Here is a 19,343-nt window from a genome sequence, read left to right as displayed (position 1 = left end):
TATTGTTCAGGTTGACTGATAGAGGAACGAGTGGATGAATTTGTAATAGAAAAATATATTGAAACAAGCATAAGTATAGGTATAAGTATAAGTACAGATATAGTGTATGAGGTTAAAATCAGATAAATTGTTATTATTATTTACGTTGAAGTGGTCACCATTTCTAAGAAAACTCTACATCTGGTCTTTTTAGTTTTCCCAAACACTGAAGCCATCGATAGCGTATAGACAATAGACTGAGAGGAAAGCAGGCCATAGACAGTAGACACATCAGAGATCAGGCCACGCACCGCAGGCAGGGTGGTGCCCTCCCAGATGTTTGCACATCCTTGGAGCGTACCCTCAATAGTCTTAAGTACCCACCAGGGGTCTTGGAATTTTCTTAGTTACGGTCCTTCAGACCAAGCGAGTATCTCTTGTCTTAGGTTTCCTTTTACGTTTATTGTTTACTACGGGTTAACACGGAAAGTTAATTTTCCTCGCGTCTGGTACGTTCCGTTAGCAACTTTCTCGCGAGGGCGGTTAAAACCCTTCCTGGACCACCAACCTTCTTATTATCCAATCGGAAACGGTGTCTACTGCCCTCACTTCCCTAACCAAAATTGTCATCAACAAATCCGATAGTTCCGTAGCTCCTAGCTTTGCTCAGACACAGTATCGTCAGTAAAACTCACTTATTCGGTATCCTTAGAATAGTCAACGTATCTTTACCGGTGTCTACCCTTATAACAGTCGCGTACTTAACGTATCGGTGTAACTGGGTTTTACATAACCTGGTTGGACTGAATTGTGATTTATGTGTGTTAATTCAGTGTGTATTCCATTGTGATTGCTGAATTCATAATAAAGTTTAATTAAAACAAAATTAATAGTTGTGTTACGACTCAGCTATTTTATTTTATCATCCAACCCTCAAGTTTTCGTGACAATGGCTTCGGGGTTTTCAGTTATAGGACAACACTGCTAGCGTGCGGATTTGGACTAGCTCAGATTATATTCCTACTTATACTTACACATCTGTATTAAAATATATTTTATGCTTTACAATTTATCCACGCGTTCCTCTGTTCGTACATCTAATAACCTCAACAGGTTATGGGCCCAGAGCTGTAAATTGTAAGGTAGCAACGCGAAGTGAATAAATTGTTAGTGTTGTGCTTAGTAAAGTAAGTGGTAGTGTTAAAATGGAATTAGCAAGTGCGAAGATCGGGATGTTACGTGGCGAAGAAAATTGGCTCCAGTGGCGTTTTGTTATGCGTACACTTTTGGAGGAAGATGACGACCTGATCAACGTGTGTGAAGGGAATTTGTGTCATCCAGGTAACAGCGCGGAGAAAGAAATCGCTCGTGGAAGATTTTTGAAAGCAGATCGATTAGCGAGAAAATTAATCGTGACCTCAGTAGGAAAGAAACCGTTGGATCTTCTTTTATGTTGCACGACAGCACATGAAATGTGGAAAAAGCTGAATACAATATATGACATGAAGTCGGATGAGAATTTAAATATGGTCCAGAAGCAATTCTTCGATTTTAAATGGGAAGAATCTGAAAATGTCTCTTACAACCTATCAAAGTTGGAACTCATAGCGGCGAAGATGAAAGCCCTTGGGAGTGAAATTGGCGAGGAAATGCTGATAACACGCATTTTATCGGTGTTACCAAACAAATTCGATCATTTTCACAGTGCGTGGGATTCCGTGGAAGAAGAAAAGAAGACCTTAGACAGGCTTAGTACCAGGCTGATGACGGAAGAAATTAGATGGAAGAAAGACGACCAGGAAACATCGGTGGCACTGGTAACAAAAGGTAATAATTATAAAAGGGAACAGCAGAAGCAGTCAAGTAAACGTGAATACGAGAAACAAGGACCAAGTTGCTTTAACTGTGGAAAAGTTGGCCATCTAAAGAAGGATTGCTTTAGATGCTTTATATGCAAAAGGAAAGGCCACACCAGTAAAAATTGCTTTAAAAATAATAAAGGAAACGACAGTAGAGACAACCAAGAAACCAGAAATCAAAATCGAGATCACAGCGGAATTGGTCTATTAGAAAGCACCTCAACGATACAAGCGGCAAACCATGATGTTTGGACATTCGACTCAGGAGCTACGGATCATATGACAGTACAACAAGAATGGTTCGACGTCCTCGAAACATTCGACAACACGGTGAAGATAGAGATCTTTAAGCATATGCTATGTGTAGACAATACTATTGCCGTGGAATTAATTGAGAATGCAGAATTCCATCAAAGAAGATGTAAGATATCATTATTATTTTGTAATTTTTGATTATTGATGTAAGATATCATTTCTTGCGAGATTTATACAATAGGGGCGAAATTGATGTAATGTATGTAACAAGCGAAAAGCAACTGGCAGATATATGTACAAAAGCGTTGCCAAAACCAAGATTTGAATATTTAAGACAAATGAATATTTAGGTTTGAGAAATAAAAAAGATATTAAGAGGTAATTGTTTGTAGGGATGTAGAGTTTTTAGGGAGAGTGGTCGAAGTGGTCACCACTTCTAAGAAAACTCTACATCTGGTCTTCTCAAGCACTGAAACCATCGACAACGTACAGACAATAGACTGGGACGAAGGCAGACCATAGACAGTAAAATGGCGACGACGGCTTTGGGGGTTTCAGATATAGGGTAACACTGCTAGCGTGCGGATCAGGACCAGCTCAAATTATATTCCTACTTGTACTTACACTTCTGTATTAAAATATATTTTCTATGTTACAATTCATCCACGCGTTCCTCTGTTCATACATTTAATAACCACAACAATAAGTGTAGTTATAGTGTATGAGGTCAAGATCAAATAAATTGTTATCATTATTTATTAATTTAATGTATGATATTGTTCAGGTTGACTGATAGAGGAACGACTGGATGAATTTGTAATAGAAAAATATATTGAAACAAGTATAAATACAAGTACAATGTATGAGGTAAAAATTAACAATTTATTTATCATTATTTACTGATTTAATATATGATATTGTTGAGGTTAAGTGATAGAGAAACGACTGGATGAATTTGTAATAGAAGAATATATAGAAATATAAGTACAGGTATATTGAGATCAAAATCAAGTAAATTGTTATCGTTATTTATTAATTTAATGTGTAGTATTGTTGAGGTTAAGTGATAGAGAAACGAGTGGATGAATTTGTAATAGAAAAATATATAGAAATATAAGTACGGGTATAGTGAGATCAAAATCAAGTAAATTGTTATCGTTATTTATTAATTTAATGTGTGATATTATTGAGGTTAAGTGATAGAGAAACGACTGGATGAATTTGTAACAGAAAAATATATTGAAACAACTATAAGTACAGGTATAGTGTATGAGATCAAATCAAGTAAATTGTTATCATTATTTATTAATTTAATACACGATATTGTTCAGGTTGACTGATAGAGGAACGAGTGGATGAATTTGTAATAGAAAAATATATTGAAACAAGTATAAGTATAGTGTATGCTGATCCAGATGCTCACTCTTACAGTGATACAATACACTAGGAAGAAAAAGGATAGAGAGCATGTTCATATATTTACAGCAAAGGACATTATCAAAAAGTTAACCTTGGTGTGTAGCTGTAGCTGAAAGCTACAAGAAACAGCGATAGAAATCTACTCATAGCTCTTTTGTCTCTAGACCTTGTAATCTAACACAAAATTTATATTCAAGGGCACAATAATATGCACCTCTCCGTGTTTGGAATTTTTTTCACTAAATCCTATTCTCTTTGTAACAGCGGTTTGCAGTTTACGGATATACAAAAGCAAAGATGTAGAGTTTTTCTTGAAGTAATTACTTCAACAGACCGTACAAGTGTTTCTTCATTATATCCTTTTTTTATATTATATACTTGTAACTAAAATTAACTCTTCCATGAACGATGGAAATTAGTTTTTCTACAAACTCAAGTCAGAAAATATAAGAATACATTTCCGTTTTTTTTTTAAGTTACTGCCCCACATAAAGCGTCTACATTTTGCAGTTTTAACTTGGTACAATATGTCCAATACGGAAATATATTTAATACTCTTGATCGTAAACGACTGTATATGAAATACATCGATTTTAAAATAAACTTATCTTTTATTTTAACAAATCAATCGCTAAGGAAAACTTGTAATGTTTATGTTACAGGGACCCCCTCGACTCCAATAATGCCAGGGGGCACACCTGGGACGCCATCTTCTAAAACCAAGGTAAAGTAACAAATCCTCCTTTCATATTTCAACGAGCTACATATCCTTCCGCCACAAGAAAACAAGGTGACAGATAAATATCACTATTTTCCATAAAACATTATTTACCACATTGTAATAATATACTTCTCAAAAAAGAAAACATTCTCCGTAATTAAATAATTAAGTAACCTAATTTTTTGATTTAATTGAACAACGTAAAAATGATAAATTGAGTAACAATCAATACATGTTGCAGGACAAGATAATGATGAGAACGAAGGTCGTGGTAGCTCTGTACCCTTTTCGAGCGATCGAGGGTGGCGATTTGTCCCTCGAAAAGGTAAGGGAAATTCGGTTTTTCGCTTTTTTATTGAAAGAATGAAAAAAAACAACACTCACAATAAACCGTATCATGAGTCGACTTATCCGCGTGGTACGACGTTCACGAGTATCGATAGGTTATAAAATATGTAATACGCGATTAAATGGCGATAGAAAGGATCGATGCACGGGATCGTTTAACGGACGGTTCTGTAATGCAGTTTTAATTACATCGGGGAGAACCCGAAGCCACAATAATTGCCCATTGAAACGGAAATCCGAATCACATAAAAGCAAACGACAGTCGATATTCGATTGTGAATGGGCCTTCCATATCTTTTCGTGCTTTGCGAAGATTCCAATAATTATGCGTTCGAATGGTACGAAATCGCATTCAGCTAGAGTAGCTACGTAGCGAATATAGTTTACGATCCGACGTTAAACCGAACGTTACCGCGGTCTATGGTAGGAAACTGCATTGTTTCCTATCAAATCGAATTAAATCGTAGCGCGTGCACTCGAGCTGAATCGATTGGAATCGTGTTATGTACAACGTGAAAGAAGGAAAAAAGCAAACTAGCATTACATGGTACGTATCGTAGCCAGTTATGTCAAACTGTACCAAACGAAATCAAATCAGATCGCGTCGTAGAGATGAAAATCATACGTCGATAAAGTAAAGCGTATCATATCATATGAGGGTAAATGTTATCCTAAGAATCTGTGTTATACCGCGATGCAAACTAAAAGGTATGGTAGCAAACTGAACTACGTAAATTACGCCGTTTGTATCGGTTCAAATGGAACTTGACCAACCACGATTTAATCGCGTCGAACACTTGTTCGTCCTATCGAATCCAAACACGCGTACATATTACGTTAATAACCGCGCCACTATAAATCGATTTGATTCATGCGCTATATCATACAGAATCGAACAGGCAAATTGAATTACGAGGATATAGAAACTTTACACCGCTGTCCAAAGCTTTCGAAGGAGTTAAGTAAAATCTTGAATTTTTTCGATCATTCCTTGCGGAAAATACAGATAGTATTTTTTGTTCCAAAATGACCTGGTTCTGGCTGGACACAGTAGACCGTCTAGTTTAGGTGGATAAATGGATTAAATAATTCTGTTAGCTTCGATAGGTCACATTTCGCGTGATCATGTTTTCTGTTGCAGAAAAGCTTCTTCGATTTTAAGAAAATATGCAAGAATCATTAAAAATGATTTGCGCGCGATTTTTTGTCTAATTCTAGCTATTCTAATTTGTAAGTACTTGAAAACAAGCAATAGAACGGTAACAAATACGGATACAATGTTCCATAGAACCCTATTTACTGACGAGCTTTTTCTTATTATATTCTTATTATATTACATTACTTAACACGTTCAATGCCATGGGTTAGGTTAACTTAACCTCCACGGTGCCCCACGGCCAAGTTGAGAGCCGGTCATCGGTGACAGTGTAAAACATATAAAAATAGTTTTATTTATACATGAAATATATTATGTGCGTCCTCCACCAGTAGCTGTCGAACATGGGAAAACCCGCTATGTCCGTGTTTTACCTTAATGAACAGTAACCCTAAAAAACGTTTCGACTTGAAAGATGTTTGATGGCAATTAAGGGTATTGACAATAAAGTAAAAACTGCCACATCTTGTGACGATTCTTTAGGATTATTGCTGGTCCGAATAAATATGACCGAGGGATGGATTATGGTTTATGATAGGTCCCGGAATCCAATAACGTAGAACAATTATTTAGCAACGCGAAGAAACAATATGAGATAATTGATAATCGCAAAAAGTAAGTGAATCGGGTGAAATTGCACTATAGCGCAGCGGAGGTTACCGGTGACCTCAGTGAGATAAATTCATTAGCGATGATTATACACCGTAGCATATCTGTTGTAGGTAATATTTCAATATTATATGTATGTCATAATAAAAAGTTCACCGTGGCGCCACGGCCAAACCTTGTAAAACTGTCGTGACATTCAGCGTGTTAATATATTATATTACAAAAGAAAGAATATAAAAGTACAGGTTGCAAGCAAAATCGGAGAAAATAAGGAATTTTTGAAAAATGTATATGTCGTTAGAAATGTAATTTTTCTTTCTACAGAATCTGTCTGGTTAAAATATTACGGTTACTTTTAACCTAACAACCAAGCAATATTTAGTTCACCAAAAGATATAACTGTTTGGGAACTTTTCGACAATAGATGGCGCACCTAAAACCACCACATGCTTCTAACGAGGAAACAAAGTTCGATCAAGGATCATCGTCAGCAATTTCCTTTCTAAAACTATTGGTCGATCGTGCGACCGTTTTAATTCAAAACACATGGCGTTATGGGAAGATTCGAAACCAGCGTTACATTTCCAAGTTATAATCTGGATACAACTGGATCCTGCGGTTAAATAACGGTCCGCGTAATGTCCTGCGTCGATCATGTTATTGTCGACGTAAACAGCAGCATCTCTGGCATTCCACGGGCTCTCTGGTTATCCTCTAATATGCAGAGAAACCTTGGGTCCCATTAACACTTGAACACGTACGGCGCACCACGTTCCATCAGACATTAAATTAACAAAGAGATATTTTATGGCTTTCGAAAATTTACTAGACGTTCCAGAATAGTTTTCTAAATCCTCGCTGTACCAATAAGGACCAAAATATGTGAATAAATTGAATTAACACAAAGGATATAACCTAACAAACACGAAGATGGTATCCCGCTGGGAGTAGCCACCCACATGATAATCAAATAGCCAAAAAATTCTACCAAATGTCTAAATCGGACAAATTGTGAATGTAAACAACTAAATAAAATAAAAAAAAGAAAAAAATTGAATTAACGAGCTTAATACATACAATAAATAGATCGACGATAGACACGTTTGTTACTCGCGAAATTTAACGTATTATATTTTGTGGTGTTCAACAATTCACTAAATACGATTCACTAGTCATACGATTCAGTGTAACTTCCGGTTGAGGTTATTTGACAATCATGACGCGTAATGATCGAGGTCGAATAATCGACGCTCAGAATTACTTGGAAATGATCGACGATTCTCAAAGTCATAGCATTTTCAATCAAGGTGAAAATCATGGATGGTTGTCGAAGTTATGGTTGGTTTTTAACATTAGTCGAAGTTGTTTCGTTCAAGTTTAAGATTATTTGGAGATACATTGTCATCGAGAGTCACATCGAAGGTTGTATTATTCGCGGTTAGAATTAAAAGTCATTGATTGATACTTGTCAACGTCGTATCGTATACGGAATTTAAATTATTCAAGTATGATGAAAGAATAATAATAAATTGTTTCGTATTGCAGGGTGCAGAGTACGAGGTGCTGGATGACTCTCAGGAACATTGGTGGAAAGTCAAAGATGAACACGGGTATGTAAAGGCTGCATCATATTCAACAAAAGAAGAGCAAAGCAAAAGAAGCGTAATTTTAATTCTACGTAGAATCATTTTTGCTACATTTATTTTTAATATGTTGCCTCGCTTCTAATTTATTTATTTACGTCTTTTGTCCTAAAACTTTCTCTAAAATTTCCTTGAAAACTTATTACCATTTTAGCAAACATTAATTCAAGCGAGTAAAACCACACATCGATCGAAAGATTTCGATCGAGATCAAGCTTCAATTTAATTAGATTCAGCCAATTATGCAAACCCTTGCTGCAAGCGGTAATTAGGATTAACGACGTTTCGCTCGATACCCATATCTTCGTAGCAATTTGCATGCTCGGCAATCGAGTGCTTTTAATGGCTTAGGTTCCTCTCTTCGTACTCCCTGATGACTACTTAACGCAACCAAAAGCAGATTAGGGCTATGCATTCATTGCTAGACGATTCGACTGGCGAACGTTATAATAAGACGTGTAGCAAGTAAACACGAGCCAAGGGAAACTGTACTTGGCATGTAAAATATGTATATTAGCGTGCTGCATGTGTAAAGGACTGATAAACGTAGTGATGTAAGTCAGTCCACTAACTAGCTTTTATAAAATATTATTCTGCATTTATTGCTATAAAAAATAGCTTACATTTTTCATTAACAATAATGTTACAATTTAAACCTAATTTTATTGATAATGAGATTAAGGGGATGATACTCTTAACCGTTATGAACTATGTTACCAATTTGACCAACATTTTGCCGGTTTGGTAAACAATTATCTACTGTTCAAGCTCAGAAATAGTTCTTTGCTCTTCCCAAAAGCATACTTGTTTGAGTTACGTCACTTTTGAAATTTTGAAATATGTAGAGCAATCGACGTACACACAAATGATATTGACACAATCAAAATTGCCTATTCGTTTTGCATATTTGAACACCGAATATGTGCGTGGAAACGAAGCAGGATAATGATAAAATGACGTCCATTACACGATATGATGTTACTTTGTCTGCTATAAATTCGTAATTGGATTTTATCAAAACTTAAGCATAATGTTCGTTTGCGAAGTTTCATCAAATTTCCGTGACATCGGTTTGTTAATAATTGCACAATGTTTGTACAATATTTATAGAATAGTTTGGGCAGAGAATAACGTAGAACAATTAATTGTAACCTCTGATTCTCCTTTCAGATCCATCGGTTATATTCCTAGCAACTACGTGAAGGAAAAGGAACTCCTGGGTCTTCAGAAATATGAGTACGTACCTGCAGGGAGTTCATACATAATTTATGCTTTTTTAATGTTATGTAATGTTGTGAGGTAGTGATAAAATGTATTGAATTGAGTAATTAGTAAGATAAGATTTCAGAATGTAAATGTAAATATCATGTAAGCCGGAAACTATAGATTATAATAAATAAGGAACTAAATAATGAACGAACGCTATATGTAATGATGATTGAAATATAATGATTGGAATTGTAGGTGGTACGTGGGTGATATGTCCAGACAACGTGCAGAATCATTGCTCAAACAGGAGGATAAGGAAGGTTGCTTCGTCGTACGTAATTCGTCTACCAAAGGGCTGTACACGCTTTCTCTCTACACTAAAGTGTAAGTGTTTTCACATACGACACTACTTTATACGATAACAATTGTAGAAAAAATTAATAAGAAGATATTCATATCATTATAGCCCACATCCTCACGTAAAGCACTATCACATCAAACAAAACACTAGAGGAGAGTTTTATCTGTCCGAAAAACATTGCTGTGGCTCAATACCAGACTTGGTTAACTATCACAGGCACAATAGCGGTGGACTAGCCAGCAGACTAAAAACCAGTCCTTGTGATCGCCCTGTGCCACCAACTGCTGGCCTCAGTCATGGTTTGTAATTTCGAGACTGTAGATTCTTATATATTTATGGGAATTATAAAGCAAAAATGTATGCTGGTCACATAATACGTAAAAATGTATAAAATATCTAAGATAGAATACACGTTATAATATTCAGGAGGCAAAACAAATCTTCTGCTTTCAAAAATCTAAATCTTATTTCTTTAATTCTGCTCATGAAAATATGAATCTGCATAAATATCCATAGTCTAGTAATTTCCAAAAGAAAAAAGGGAATTACAAAGGCGTTAAGAAGTAAACCATTTTCTGCAGAATACTGTAGCAAGTCTTTGATTTACAGATAAGTGGGAGATTGATCCAGCAGAATTGCACTTGTTGGAAGAACTTGGCTCTGGACAATTTGGCGTAGTGCGAAGAGGAAAATGGCGCGGTTCTATAGATGTTGCAGTAAAAATGATGAAGGAAGGCACGATGTCTGAAGATGATTTTATAGAGGAAGCTAAAGTGATGACGTAAGCCGATAATTAAATCAATCTTTTAACACGTTGATTGCCACGCGTGTTTTCAAAGAAATCTCCGTCAGGCCACGCGTGCAGCAGTACCGAGCGTTCTCTGCTAGGTACTCCCATCAATATTTTAGTAATGCGAGTCGCTCAAGTGATGGTCTCAAGAATGGTCTCAAGAATGATCTCTCGTTTTTTTTGTTTCCATTCCTTCGCATTTGTTTCTCTTTGCATCTCTTCAGTTTCTGCAAATTCAGTTTGAATCTTGGCCGAGCAAGGAACGGTATAACTTAAAATCTCTGCCCTAATTCGTTACAACGTCGAAAAGAAAAATTAAAAACTTAGAAATAAGTTTTACATCCTAAATAATTTTTTTAATAAACCATTTTCGTATTACTTGTATAACAATTGGACAGTTTTATTATTATGGAATATCTTTTCAAATACCTACGACGATCCTTCGCAAGTAGTCAAATAAGCGACACCCGAATATGGATTACGCGGCCTGACCAGAAACTTTGCTGACACCCGAATACGGGTGTCGTGGCAGTCAACGTGTTAATAATTGTAGTGTTAAGAAATAAATTTAGAGAATGACAAATGTTAAATTATTGGGTATAGGAAACTTCAACATCAGAATTTGGTCCAACTATATGGCGTTTGCAGTAAGGACAGACCAATATATATTGTCACTGAATACATGCGACATGGATCTCTGCTCAACTACCTCCGTCGTCATGAAGCAACTCTAGGAGTAAATGTTGGTCTCCTTTTAGACATGTGCATACAGGTAAATTCAAAATTGCTAAATGTCATTCCTTCATTTCTTAATCATTTTAATTATTAATGCTAATTGAAATACTCTGAATTACAGGTTTGCAAAGGCATGGCTTATTTAGAAAGGCATAACTACATTCATAGAGATCTTGCTGCACGCAATTGTTTAGTGGGCTCAGAAAATGTGGTAAAAGTTGCAGATTTTGGATTAGCAAGGTGAAAACCTTTTCTACATTATGCAGCTTCTTGTACTCCTTGTTCATAGTTACTAATTAGAAATCTTTTAATTTCGTTGTAGGTATGTACTGGATGACCAGTATACTAGTAGCGGAGGCACCAAATTTCCAATCAAATGGGCGCCCCCAGAAGTGCTGAACTACACTCGCTTCAGCTCAAAATCAGACGTCTGGGCCTATGGAGTGCTTATGTGGGAAGTATTCACATGCGGAAAGATGCCTTATGGTCGCCTAAAAAACACCGAAGTTGTGGAAAGAGTGCAACGCGGAATCATATTGGAAAGACCTAAAGCCTGCTTCAAAGAAGTCTACGAGGTTTGCCATAGCCATATCGTATTCCAAATTATTTACGCTATGATGTACAAGGTGGTCCACACAACTGCTTCATGTTATAACTCTGTTACCAGTACAGTTAGAGAAAAATGTCGAAGGAGAAAGATGGATGATGATGGATGGCTCTTTTACATAGAATGACGAGAGAAATCTATCTATGTAATAAAAAGTATGCATTTCCATTTTAAAAAGATAATGCAATTATTGATTGCACATACACCACTGTACTTCCAAAAAAGACATGGTCCTACGGATATAGTACTTTTTGGATCATTCATGTTCCTCCTTTGACATTTTTCTGTAACTGCACTGCTAACGGAATTATAACATGAAACAGTTACCTGAATCACTCAGTATACATAATATGTAAAGAAATAAACATGATTATTTTCAAGGAATTCTTCTAATAAGATCATCCTACAACAACCCCAAGACTTTAACAGGAACTCTATTTGTATATTAATTGATTATTTGTGTTTTAGGTAATGCGAAAATGCTGGGCCCATTGCCCGGAAGTACGACCCTCCTTCCGCGTACTGAAGGAGCAGCTAATCAGTGTGTCTCAAGGTCTGCTCAATGATTGACTCAACCTTCTACGGTGTATGCGCCTATCGTCGCCTTCGAGCCGGTCAATACAGGCGGCAAAATCTCCATCGCTCGAGCGATCGCCCTCAATACTACCATCGTCTAACTCGTCATCGTCGTACAACTCAGCAACATTACCGTCATCACGTAAAACACGTGCACCCGCCACTCTACCACCCTCGGTTGATTTTCTACATCTCTCGTCATCCACGTGTAAATTAAAGAAAGAAGGGTCATCCTCACCAAGTACACCCGGCCACCAACCTAGTCAACCATCATCAAGCTCGTCGAACGTCTGTGACATTTGCAGTTCCTACGGACACCCGTGGATTGAAATTTGCAAGGCGATACGAGCCACTAAAGGCAAATAAAAGTTGTGTGTGTGTCCCGAAAGTATGTGTGTCGATTTCAACGATTGTATTAACGCAGCTTACAAAACAACAGAAAAGAAACGAGAAAAGCGAACAAAAAAAAAAGAAAGAAGAAGAACAATATTAATACGACATTATTTGACCCTGCAGCATCGCGACCCTTTACCCTCGTACCCTTCGCTCCCCTTCTCTGTCTTTCTCTCTCTTTTCTTTCTCTTTCCTTCTATGATCTAAATCAACTTTCAAAAATTTCCTCTTTACTATAGACATTTTAGATGTTGTTTTTTCTCGTCGAACGAAAACGATCCGAGTGCGTGATATTATTATGTGTTTCTCGGATATATCAGGTTTTTTCAATCTATCCTAATCTTCAACTCTCCAACCCCCTGCCTTGTCCATCATGAGTTTCAGAGTATCTGTTCCACGCAACGATACGAATGCATTTACAAATAGAACAGTAGTATTTATTGATTGTCCTTCGAACAGGATATATTAGTAAGTTGTGATTTTGCCGTAGAAACGTGTACTGTCCTTTTGTTATCGACTTTTTAACGAGAACACTAAACATAACTCCACGAATGAGAACATTATTTCTGCTTGATAAGTGAATTTAATAAATGAATGTCTCACTTGTGTATTATATACTATGACAATTTAATAAAATAGAATAAAGAAAAATAACATGTCCTGTTGTATTACCGGTATTATTTGTAGATTTAGAATCATTAATAACAATATTACTCGCCTAACAGACGCATTTTCACCAATTGTTATTGTATCTTTCATAGAGCGAGCTCTGCTTAGCTTGACGATATCTTAATAATACAAATTTAAATGAAAGTAGATTATTTTAGAGCATGCAACTTTAAGAATATTGTTACGTCGCGTGGGGCAGTCCGTGCGCCGTCCTTCATGGTCTGATCGTCAAAGGCCCACGCACAGTAATTCAGACCCTCAATAAACCTAAGGAACCACCATAAACAGAATCTTTTTAACTGAATCTTCAATGCTGTATTTTCTGCGTATGGCTGGTCCTTAGAACAGTCCTTAGGTTTGTTATTAGGTTTGTTGTTAGGTTAGGTGTTATTTGTTAGGTTTAGGTAAAAATCACGGAGGAAGCGGGTAGTTACCTAACGCGAAAAACGAATATTGTCTAACGGAAAAGCTGGTGTTTCCCATGAACAAGATCACTCACGATCCACGTTGGTAGGAAGCTTCCTCCTTCTATCTGCATTCATTAACGTGGGTCATAACCAATGGACATTGCGGATCGTTATCCTCACTTTCCTGACGAAAAGTGTAAACAACGAATCCGCGTTCTTCGTTCAAAGAGCACACGCTTACCGAGCTTTCCTCCATAATAACATAAGAGCGAAAAGTCAGTTAAAACCAGCTGGAGATAAAACACAGTTTGAGGAATAGAAGGAGTCTGAAGTCAGTCAGCAGAATTTCCAAGTCGAAGACAGTCAATCGACAGAAGATACATCATCACAGTCGCCAACATAAAACGAGTCTCAGGTCGTATTCATTCGTAGTTTGGCATTCCACATATGCAACATTGTACCACTTTGAAATTGTTGGATCTTTGGAAATATATATTGACCTGTTAATATCAGCGGTATATTTATTCAACCACCCTTATTATCTTAACCGAAATAAGGGATGGAACGATTCGTGGCGCCAATTATTCAAATTGTAACGAGAATTTACGACCCCCGTTGGCGCGCTTCTTCGAGATCGCGTCTCCCCACGAACGGTCGAAAGTTCAAATATAGAACTTTATACTTTTAATCTTAGAGTAAAAAGCCCTTTAAAAAAAACTCTTATATTCTTTAATTCATAATTATCAGGATATTTTAGCAAGAGATACTGTATACATATATGTACATTAGAGAAAAATTTCGTTTTAATTGTTTGAATTATATCAAGCGTCTGTCAATGTCTGTTCACGCGACTGCAAAAGTCGTATTGATAATTCAGAATATTGCACAATAGTGTTAATTCGCGTCGTGCTCAAGCCGTAACAGTTAAATATTTATGTTGTTCAAAGATATTATTGTCTAATTGAGGTCGAAAATTTCATAGGCTGTCTTTTTGGGCAACTCCCGTCCATCGTGAAGTACTTTACCGGAAGTAACATGCGCCACAGGAAGGATCACGTGAAGTTCTAAACGTCTGCACGAGAATTTGTATCTTTACCAAAGGTATCATGTAGGTGTAGATTATATAGCATGTATGAAAAATCCCTACATATGAGAATAAATATTCTTCGCGAGGATACGTTATATTACGCTTCAATATGTTCGAAAAACATAATTGTAATTAGAATTGGCGTGCTTAATGATAGTATGGGTGAATATATGCATGTAGGAGCACATCACGAAGCGGGAATTTTAAACAATTCAGCAACATATAAAGGTGAGTGACAAAATACAAGCACCATCCTCCATAAAAAGCAGAACATCCAGCCATTCGAAAGAAATTTAACATAAAAATCGGCATAATATAAAAAGAGTTTAACAAAAATAAGTTACCTTAATAATCAACACAATCTTCACTAAAATTGCAATTGTAGTCACGTGAATTTAAGTTTATGATACATCATTAGGGAAATTAGAATATTAGACATTTGTTGAATATACAATAATCCGTAACCTTCAAAAACTCAATTGCACTATTAATACCTCTTTGTTGATAAAGGATCTTATCAGTATATATATGGAGCTAGTAATTCTAAAAATTATATGAACGATGACATAAAAAAATAAAGTTGACTCACCGATAGAAGTTTATTTCATTACAAATTCACGTTTACTACACATTCCACAATCCATTGATTTCGAGGACGATTTTTATCATATTCATAAAAGTACTTTACCACTATTATTGTTACTTTTATACCGCACTATATTGGCATGAAGCATAAATATCAAACACCAACGTTATAAACATGCACCAAAACTTTTTTTTAAGTATTAACACGATTACAAATTAAACATAACACAGCAGTCACAGAATTCAAACTGATTGAAACTTTGTTTCAGAGGGTCTGCAGTAACCGGTAGATGGCTCATGACTACGCGAGCACAATTCGAGTGCGCGACATTCAATACTTACTTTTCGTTAACCTATAAAATTTTGATAATTTATTTTATAAATTTGTAAAAACTTGTTATATATGTATAATTCTTATATAAGCATATTTTACGATTTATAGAAATTATTTTCTTCTTTAAACAAAACGTCATTATAAAATATATAATTATTAGTATATATCTATTAATGTATCCCATTTCAGCATCGACATTTCTGTATTATTAAATGTTCCTATGTCGTGTAACGTAAATAAGCGATGAGCATGCATTTTCTAAGCAGTTTTTCTATTATTAAATATCACAGGTAATAATTGGAAAGAAAATGTAATAAGAAAATGTATAAGTATCTAGTAAGTTATTTGTAGTAAATGTAACTTAACTTTGTCTATAAAAAATTTTATATTGATCCAAACATAAAACACAAAGAACTTTCTTATCGCTTATTTTTAATCATCTTATAACTTGATCTTTTAGAAAACAGTTTTTAGGACATCTTATCGCTAAATTTAGTACTATGGCACACCCATTAGTTGCAGTATGTCAAATGACATCAACAAATGATAAAGAAAAAAATTTACAAACTGTACGAGAACTAGCTGAGAGGGCTAAATCTAGGACAGCTTGTGTAAGCACATATAATAAAACTTTAATTTCATTTTTTTAATATTATTTATATTTACATAAATTTTTACAATACTTTGATAGATTGCTTTCTTTCCTGAAGCCTGTGATTATTTAGCCGATAATAAAAAAGATATAATAGCCATGGCTCAACCTTTGAATGGATCAATAATATCAAGCTACAAAGAAATTGCTAAAGCAAATAAAATTTGGTTATCGTTAGGTGGATTACATGAAGCAGTAAGCTTAAATTTCTTTTTATTTCTTTACAAAAAAATATTACAATTGTTTTTTATTAATCCATATATTCTAATTACATATCTATAGTTAAATGACGATAAAAATCGTATAAGTAATACACATGTTGTAATAAACAGTGAAGGGGAAATAGCCAGTATTTATCGTAAAATCCATTTATTTGATATGGACAATAAAACTACTGGCGTGAGATTGATGGAATCAGATTATGTCTTAGCAGGGCAAAAGATTGAACCACCTATATCAACACCAGCTGGTAAATTAGGCCTCAGTATTGTATCCTTTCTAAATTTTATAATCTTGTTCTTCAAGTCTAAGAAATTGTATTTACTTAACAGTAATATTAGTGTTATGATATGCGTTTTCCCGAATTATCTCTTTCATTAAGAAATATGGGAGCAGAAATTCTCACATATCCATCAGCATTTACATATCAAACAGGTGCTGCTCATTGGGAGGTATTATTGCGTGCAAGGGCTATAGAAACACAATGTTATGTTATAGCTGCAGCTCAAACTGGTACACATAACAAAAAGAGAGTGAGCTGGGGTCATGCAATGGTAAATAATTTTATAGTTTATGCTAGTTTTATTACATTAAATATGATGCTATATGTATAAAATTTTGTCAGATTATTGATCCATGGGGAACTATAGTAGCGCAGTGTAGTGAAAAAACTGATATGGTTTTAGCAGAAATTGATTTAAACTTATTAAAACAAATTCGGCAAAATATGCCGTGCGAAAATCATCGTCGAACAGATGTATATCCTAAAATAGAACCCTGTAATCTTTAATTTAAATGATGTATATATGCGTATATATCTACATAATTAGCAAAAAGAAAGGAAAGGAGCAAATGCTCGTGCTAAGCCCGATATTTTATGTAAAGTAACTAGGGATTGAAATGTAATAAACATTATATTTTCTTAATATACATATATAAAACAAACATTTATTATGATGAATTGTATTGTACATACTGTCTAATATAACTTATAAATATTAACTTATAAATATTTGTACCGTAAAGATGTAAAGTAGGTGAAAATATATTGCTACAATTGTAATTGTGGACAATTTTTGTACATATGAAACTGAAAGTATAACAAACTACTAAGAAATTGTAATGCAGATATTCTAATAAAATGTAAAATAATATTTTGTAGAATGTTATAAAGAATGCAATAAATTATACATCATTTATTATGATAATTCAAGTTATTAATTCATTTAGTAATTTTATTAAAACTTCAATTATTTATCCAAAAATGGCACATGCTATATCTATGGATATAGATGTAATATTTATTATTTGCTACCTATAAGATACAAAGTATTATTAAAATAAGAGGCTAATATAAAATTTATCATTAGTCATATCCACATACCTTCACTTGTATCTATTCTTTGGGATCCTATAAGATCTGCTTCAACTCCTTGCAGCGCCCAATTATGTTCATATATTTCCAATGCTTCCCATTCTGATTTGAAAGCAGCTTTTGGATCTGGTGGCATAGACATTGCAGCACCTGATACTTGATCCTGTAAAAGTCTGGAGGTATCAGCAGCATTGCTTTCTCCAAGGACAAGTGTATAAATGGAACGTAATCCAAACACATTAAGGAAATACCAAGATGCAGATGAAACCCATGCAGCATCAAGTGTAGCTAATTCTATACCACGTTGCAACATTGGTTTGAAACGTAATGTCAAAGGAAATGGTACTTTAGCTAAAATATAATTATTACTGTTAATTTGAAAAGACTGAATTTATGCTCTAGATCATACATATAACCCTTTGAACGTACTTGTTACAAAGCCAGAAAACATCCAGTTAATCCAGCCACCTATTAATACCATTGGTAAAACATTAGTTACATTTCCCTTTAACATATCTGTCATCATATTAGGATCTGTCATTGGGTTCTGCGATACTGGGGCACGTTTTTGTGTTTTAAAATATCCTGTCTCTTCATTATTAAAGAAATGCCTTCTGCTAATAAATGCCATTTTTGGAATATATTGACCATTTTCTCTTAGCAGCCTAGAGCGTATCATCACTTGACTAGAAAACATCAAAGTATATAATAATGAAATGTTTCGACAGGTTGGAAATACACTATATTTATATATTCACATATACAATTTATAGATTCACGTAATCACCTGTCTTGTACTTGATGAAGCTCAACCTTTTTCTGTGAGGCAAGTAATATCGAAACATAATGTCGAATAATACCTACGAGAAACGTAATCACAACGATAGGTAAGAACACCCATCCTCGAATGTTTGGATCTAAAATCAACTCAGCCATACCACTTGTCGCTACACCGAAATTTACGCGGAAGAAAGAAGAAAAGTAAGAAAACTAAATAGATTGAAGAACATTTTACAAAGGCAAGAATATGTGCATGTTAATACCAGTTGCCAGTTATACATAGCAGGAGCCCCCTAGACGACACGATATAGAAATAATGATTCATACCTCACCGATAATAAAGTGTATTTAATGTATTTTTTGCAGCATATAAAGCAACTAAATTAAATAAAATTCCTTCAGGATTACGTATACATTATGCACATATAAGAAATAAATTTTTAATGTCCATGAAAAAGTTAGAATACATTAATTCTACATATATAAATACTTGTAACATATAAAAGTGCTTATTATCCACTCGCGTATTTGTATTTATGTATGCATTTTACTGATATTCTAAAATTTTATCTCTG

General features: G+C 35.0%; 3 protein-coding genes across 13 annotated transcripts in view; 2 read left to right on the top strand and 1 right to left on the bottom strand.

Annotated features, from left to right (window-relative positions):
* Btk29A (tyrosine-protein kinase Btk29A) overlaps nt 1-13,305 on the top strand; it is a 341,971-nt gene extending 328,666 nt beyond the window's left edge. For 8 of the 10 annotated variants that reach the window (XM_033341002.2, XM_076626301.1, XM_033341001.2 and 5 more), the window contains 11 exons: nt 4,175-4,236; nt 4,475-4,558; nt 7,892-7,956; nt 9,160-9,225; nt 9,454-9,582; nt 9,665-9,858; nt 10,169-10,340; nt 10,953-11,121; nt 11,206-11,324; nt 11,407-11,659; nt 12,160-13,303. In XM_033341002.2, the coding sequence (XP_033196893.1) occupies nt 4,195-4,236; nt 4,475-4,558; nt 7,892-7,956; nt 9,160-9,225; nt 9,454-9,582; nt 9,665-9,858; nt 10,169-10,340; nt 10,953-11,121; nt 11,206-11,324; nt 11,407-11,659; nt 12,160-12,261 (1,395 nt within the window). In that variant the 5' untranslated portion in view covers nt 4,175-4,194 and the 3' untranslated portion in view covers nt 12,262-13,303. Of the gene's footprint in view, nt 1-4,174; nt 4,237-4,474; nt 4,559-7,891; nt 7,957-9,159; nt 9,226-9,453; nt 9,583-9,664; nt 9,859-10,168; nt 10,341-10,952; nt 11,122-11,205; nt 11,325-11,406; nt 11,660-12,159 lie in introns of all 10 variants that reach the window. The other 2 variants (XM_033340998.2, XM_033340997.2) reach the window with 1 other exon arrangement.
* Nucleotides 13,306-15,695: 2,390 nt separating this feature from the next.
* Nucleotides 15,696-17,768, top strand: NitFhit (ntrilase and fragile histidine triad fusion protein NitFhit). Of its 2 annotated transcripts, none has more exons than XM_033340978.2 (6): nt 15,696-16,032; nt 16,203-16,353; nt 16,434-16,589; nt 16,677-16,883; nt 16,955-17,167; nt 17,239-17,768. In XM_033340978.2, the coding sequence occupies exons 1-6, from the start codon at nt 15,986-15,988 to the stop codon at nt 17,401-17,403; spliced, it is 939 nt and encodes a 312-aa protein (XP_033196869.1). In that variant the 5' UTR covers nt 15,696-15,985; the 3' UTR covers nt 17,404-17,768. The 2 variants fall into 2 exon arrangements, with proteins under 2 accessions (XP_033196869.1, XP_076482361.1); XM_076626246.1 differs by having other exon boundaries at nt 15,697-16,078.
* A 26-nt stretch (nt 17,769-17,794) lies between these two features.
* On the bottom strand, nt 17,795-19,145 carry EMC3 (ER membrane protein complex subunit 3). Its single transcript, XM_033340979.2, has 4 exons — nt 18,776-19,145; nt 18,418-18,674; nt 17,998-18,339; nt 17,795-17,928 (listed from the first exon to the last, which is right to left on the bottom strand). The coding sequence occupies exons 1-4, from the start codon at nt 18,922-18,924 to the stop codon at nt 17,918-17,920; spliced, it is 759 nt and encodes a 252-aa protein (XP_033196870.1). The 5' UTR covers nt 18,925-19,145; the 3' UTR covers nt 17,795-17,917.
* Between the last annotated feature and the right edge of the window lie 198 nt (nt 19,146-19,343).

The sequence above is a fragment of the Bombus vancouverensis genome, chromosome 18, assembly GCF_051014615.1.
Source record: "Bombus vancouverensis nearcticus chromosome 18, iyBomVanc1_principal, whole genome shotgun sequence".
Classification (NCBI taxonomy): domain Eukaryota; kingdom Metazoa; phylum Arthropoda; class Insecta; order Hymenoptera; family Apidae; genus Bombus; species Bombus vancouverensis.
Note: the sequence above shows the minus strand (reverse complement) of the source record. Positions and strands in the feature narration are given on the sequence as shown.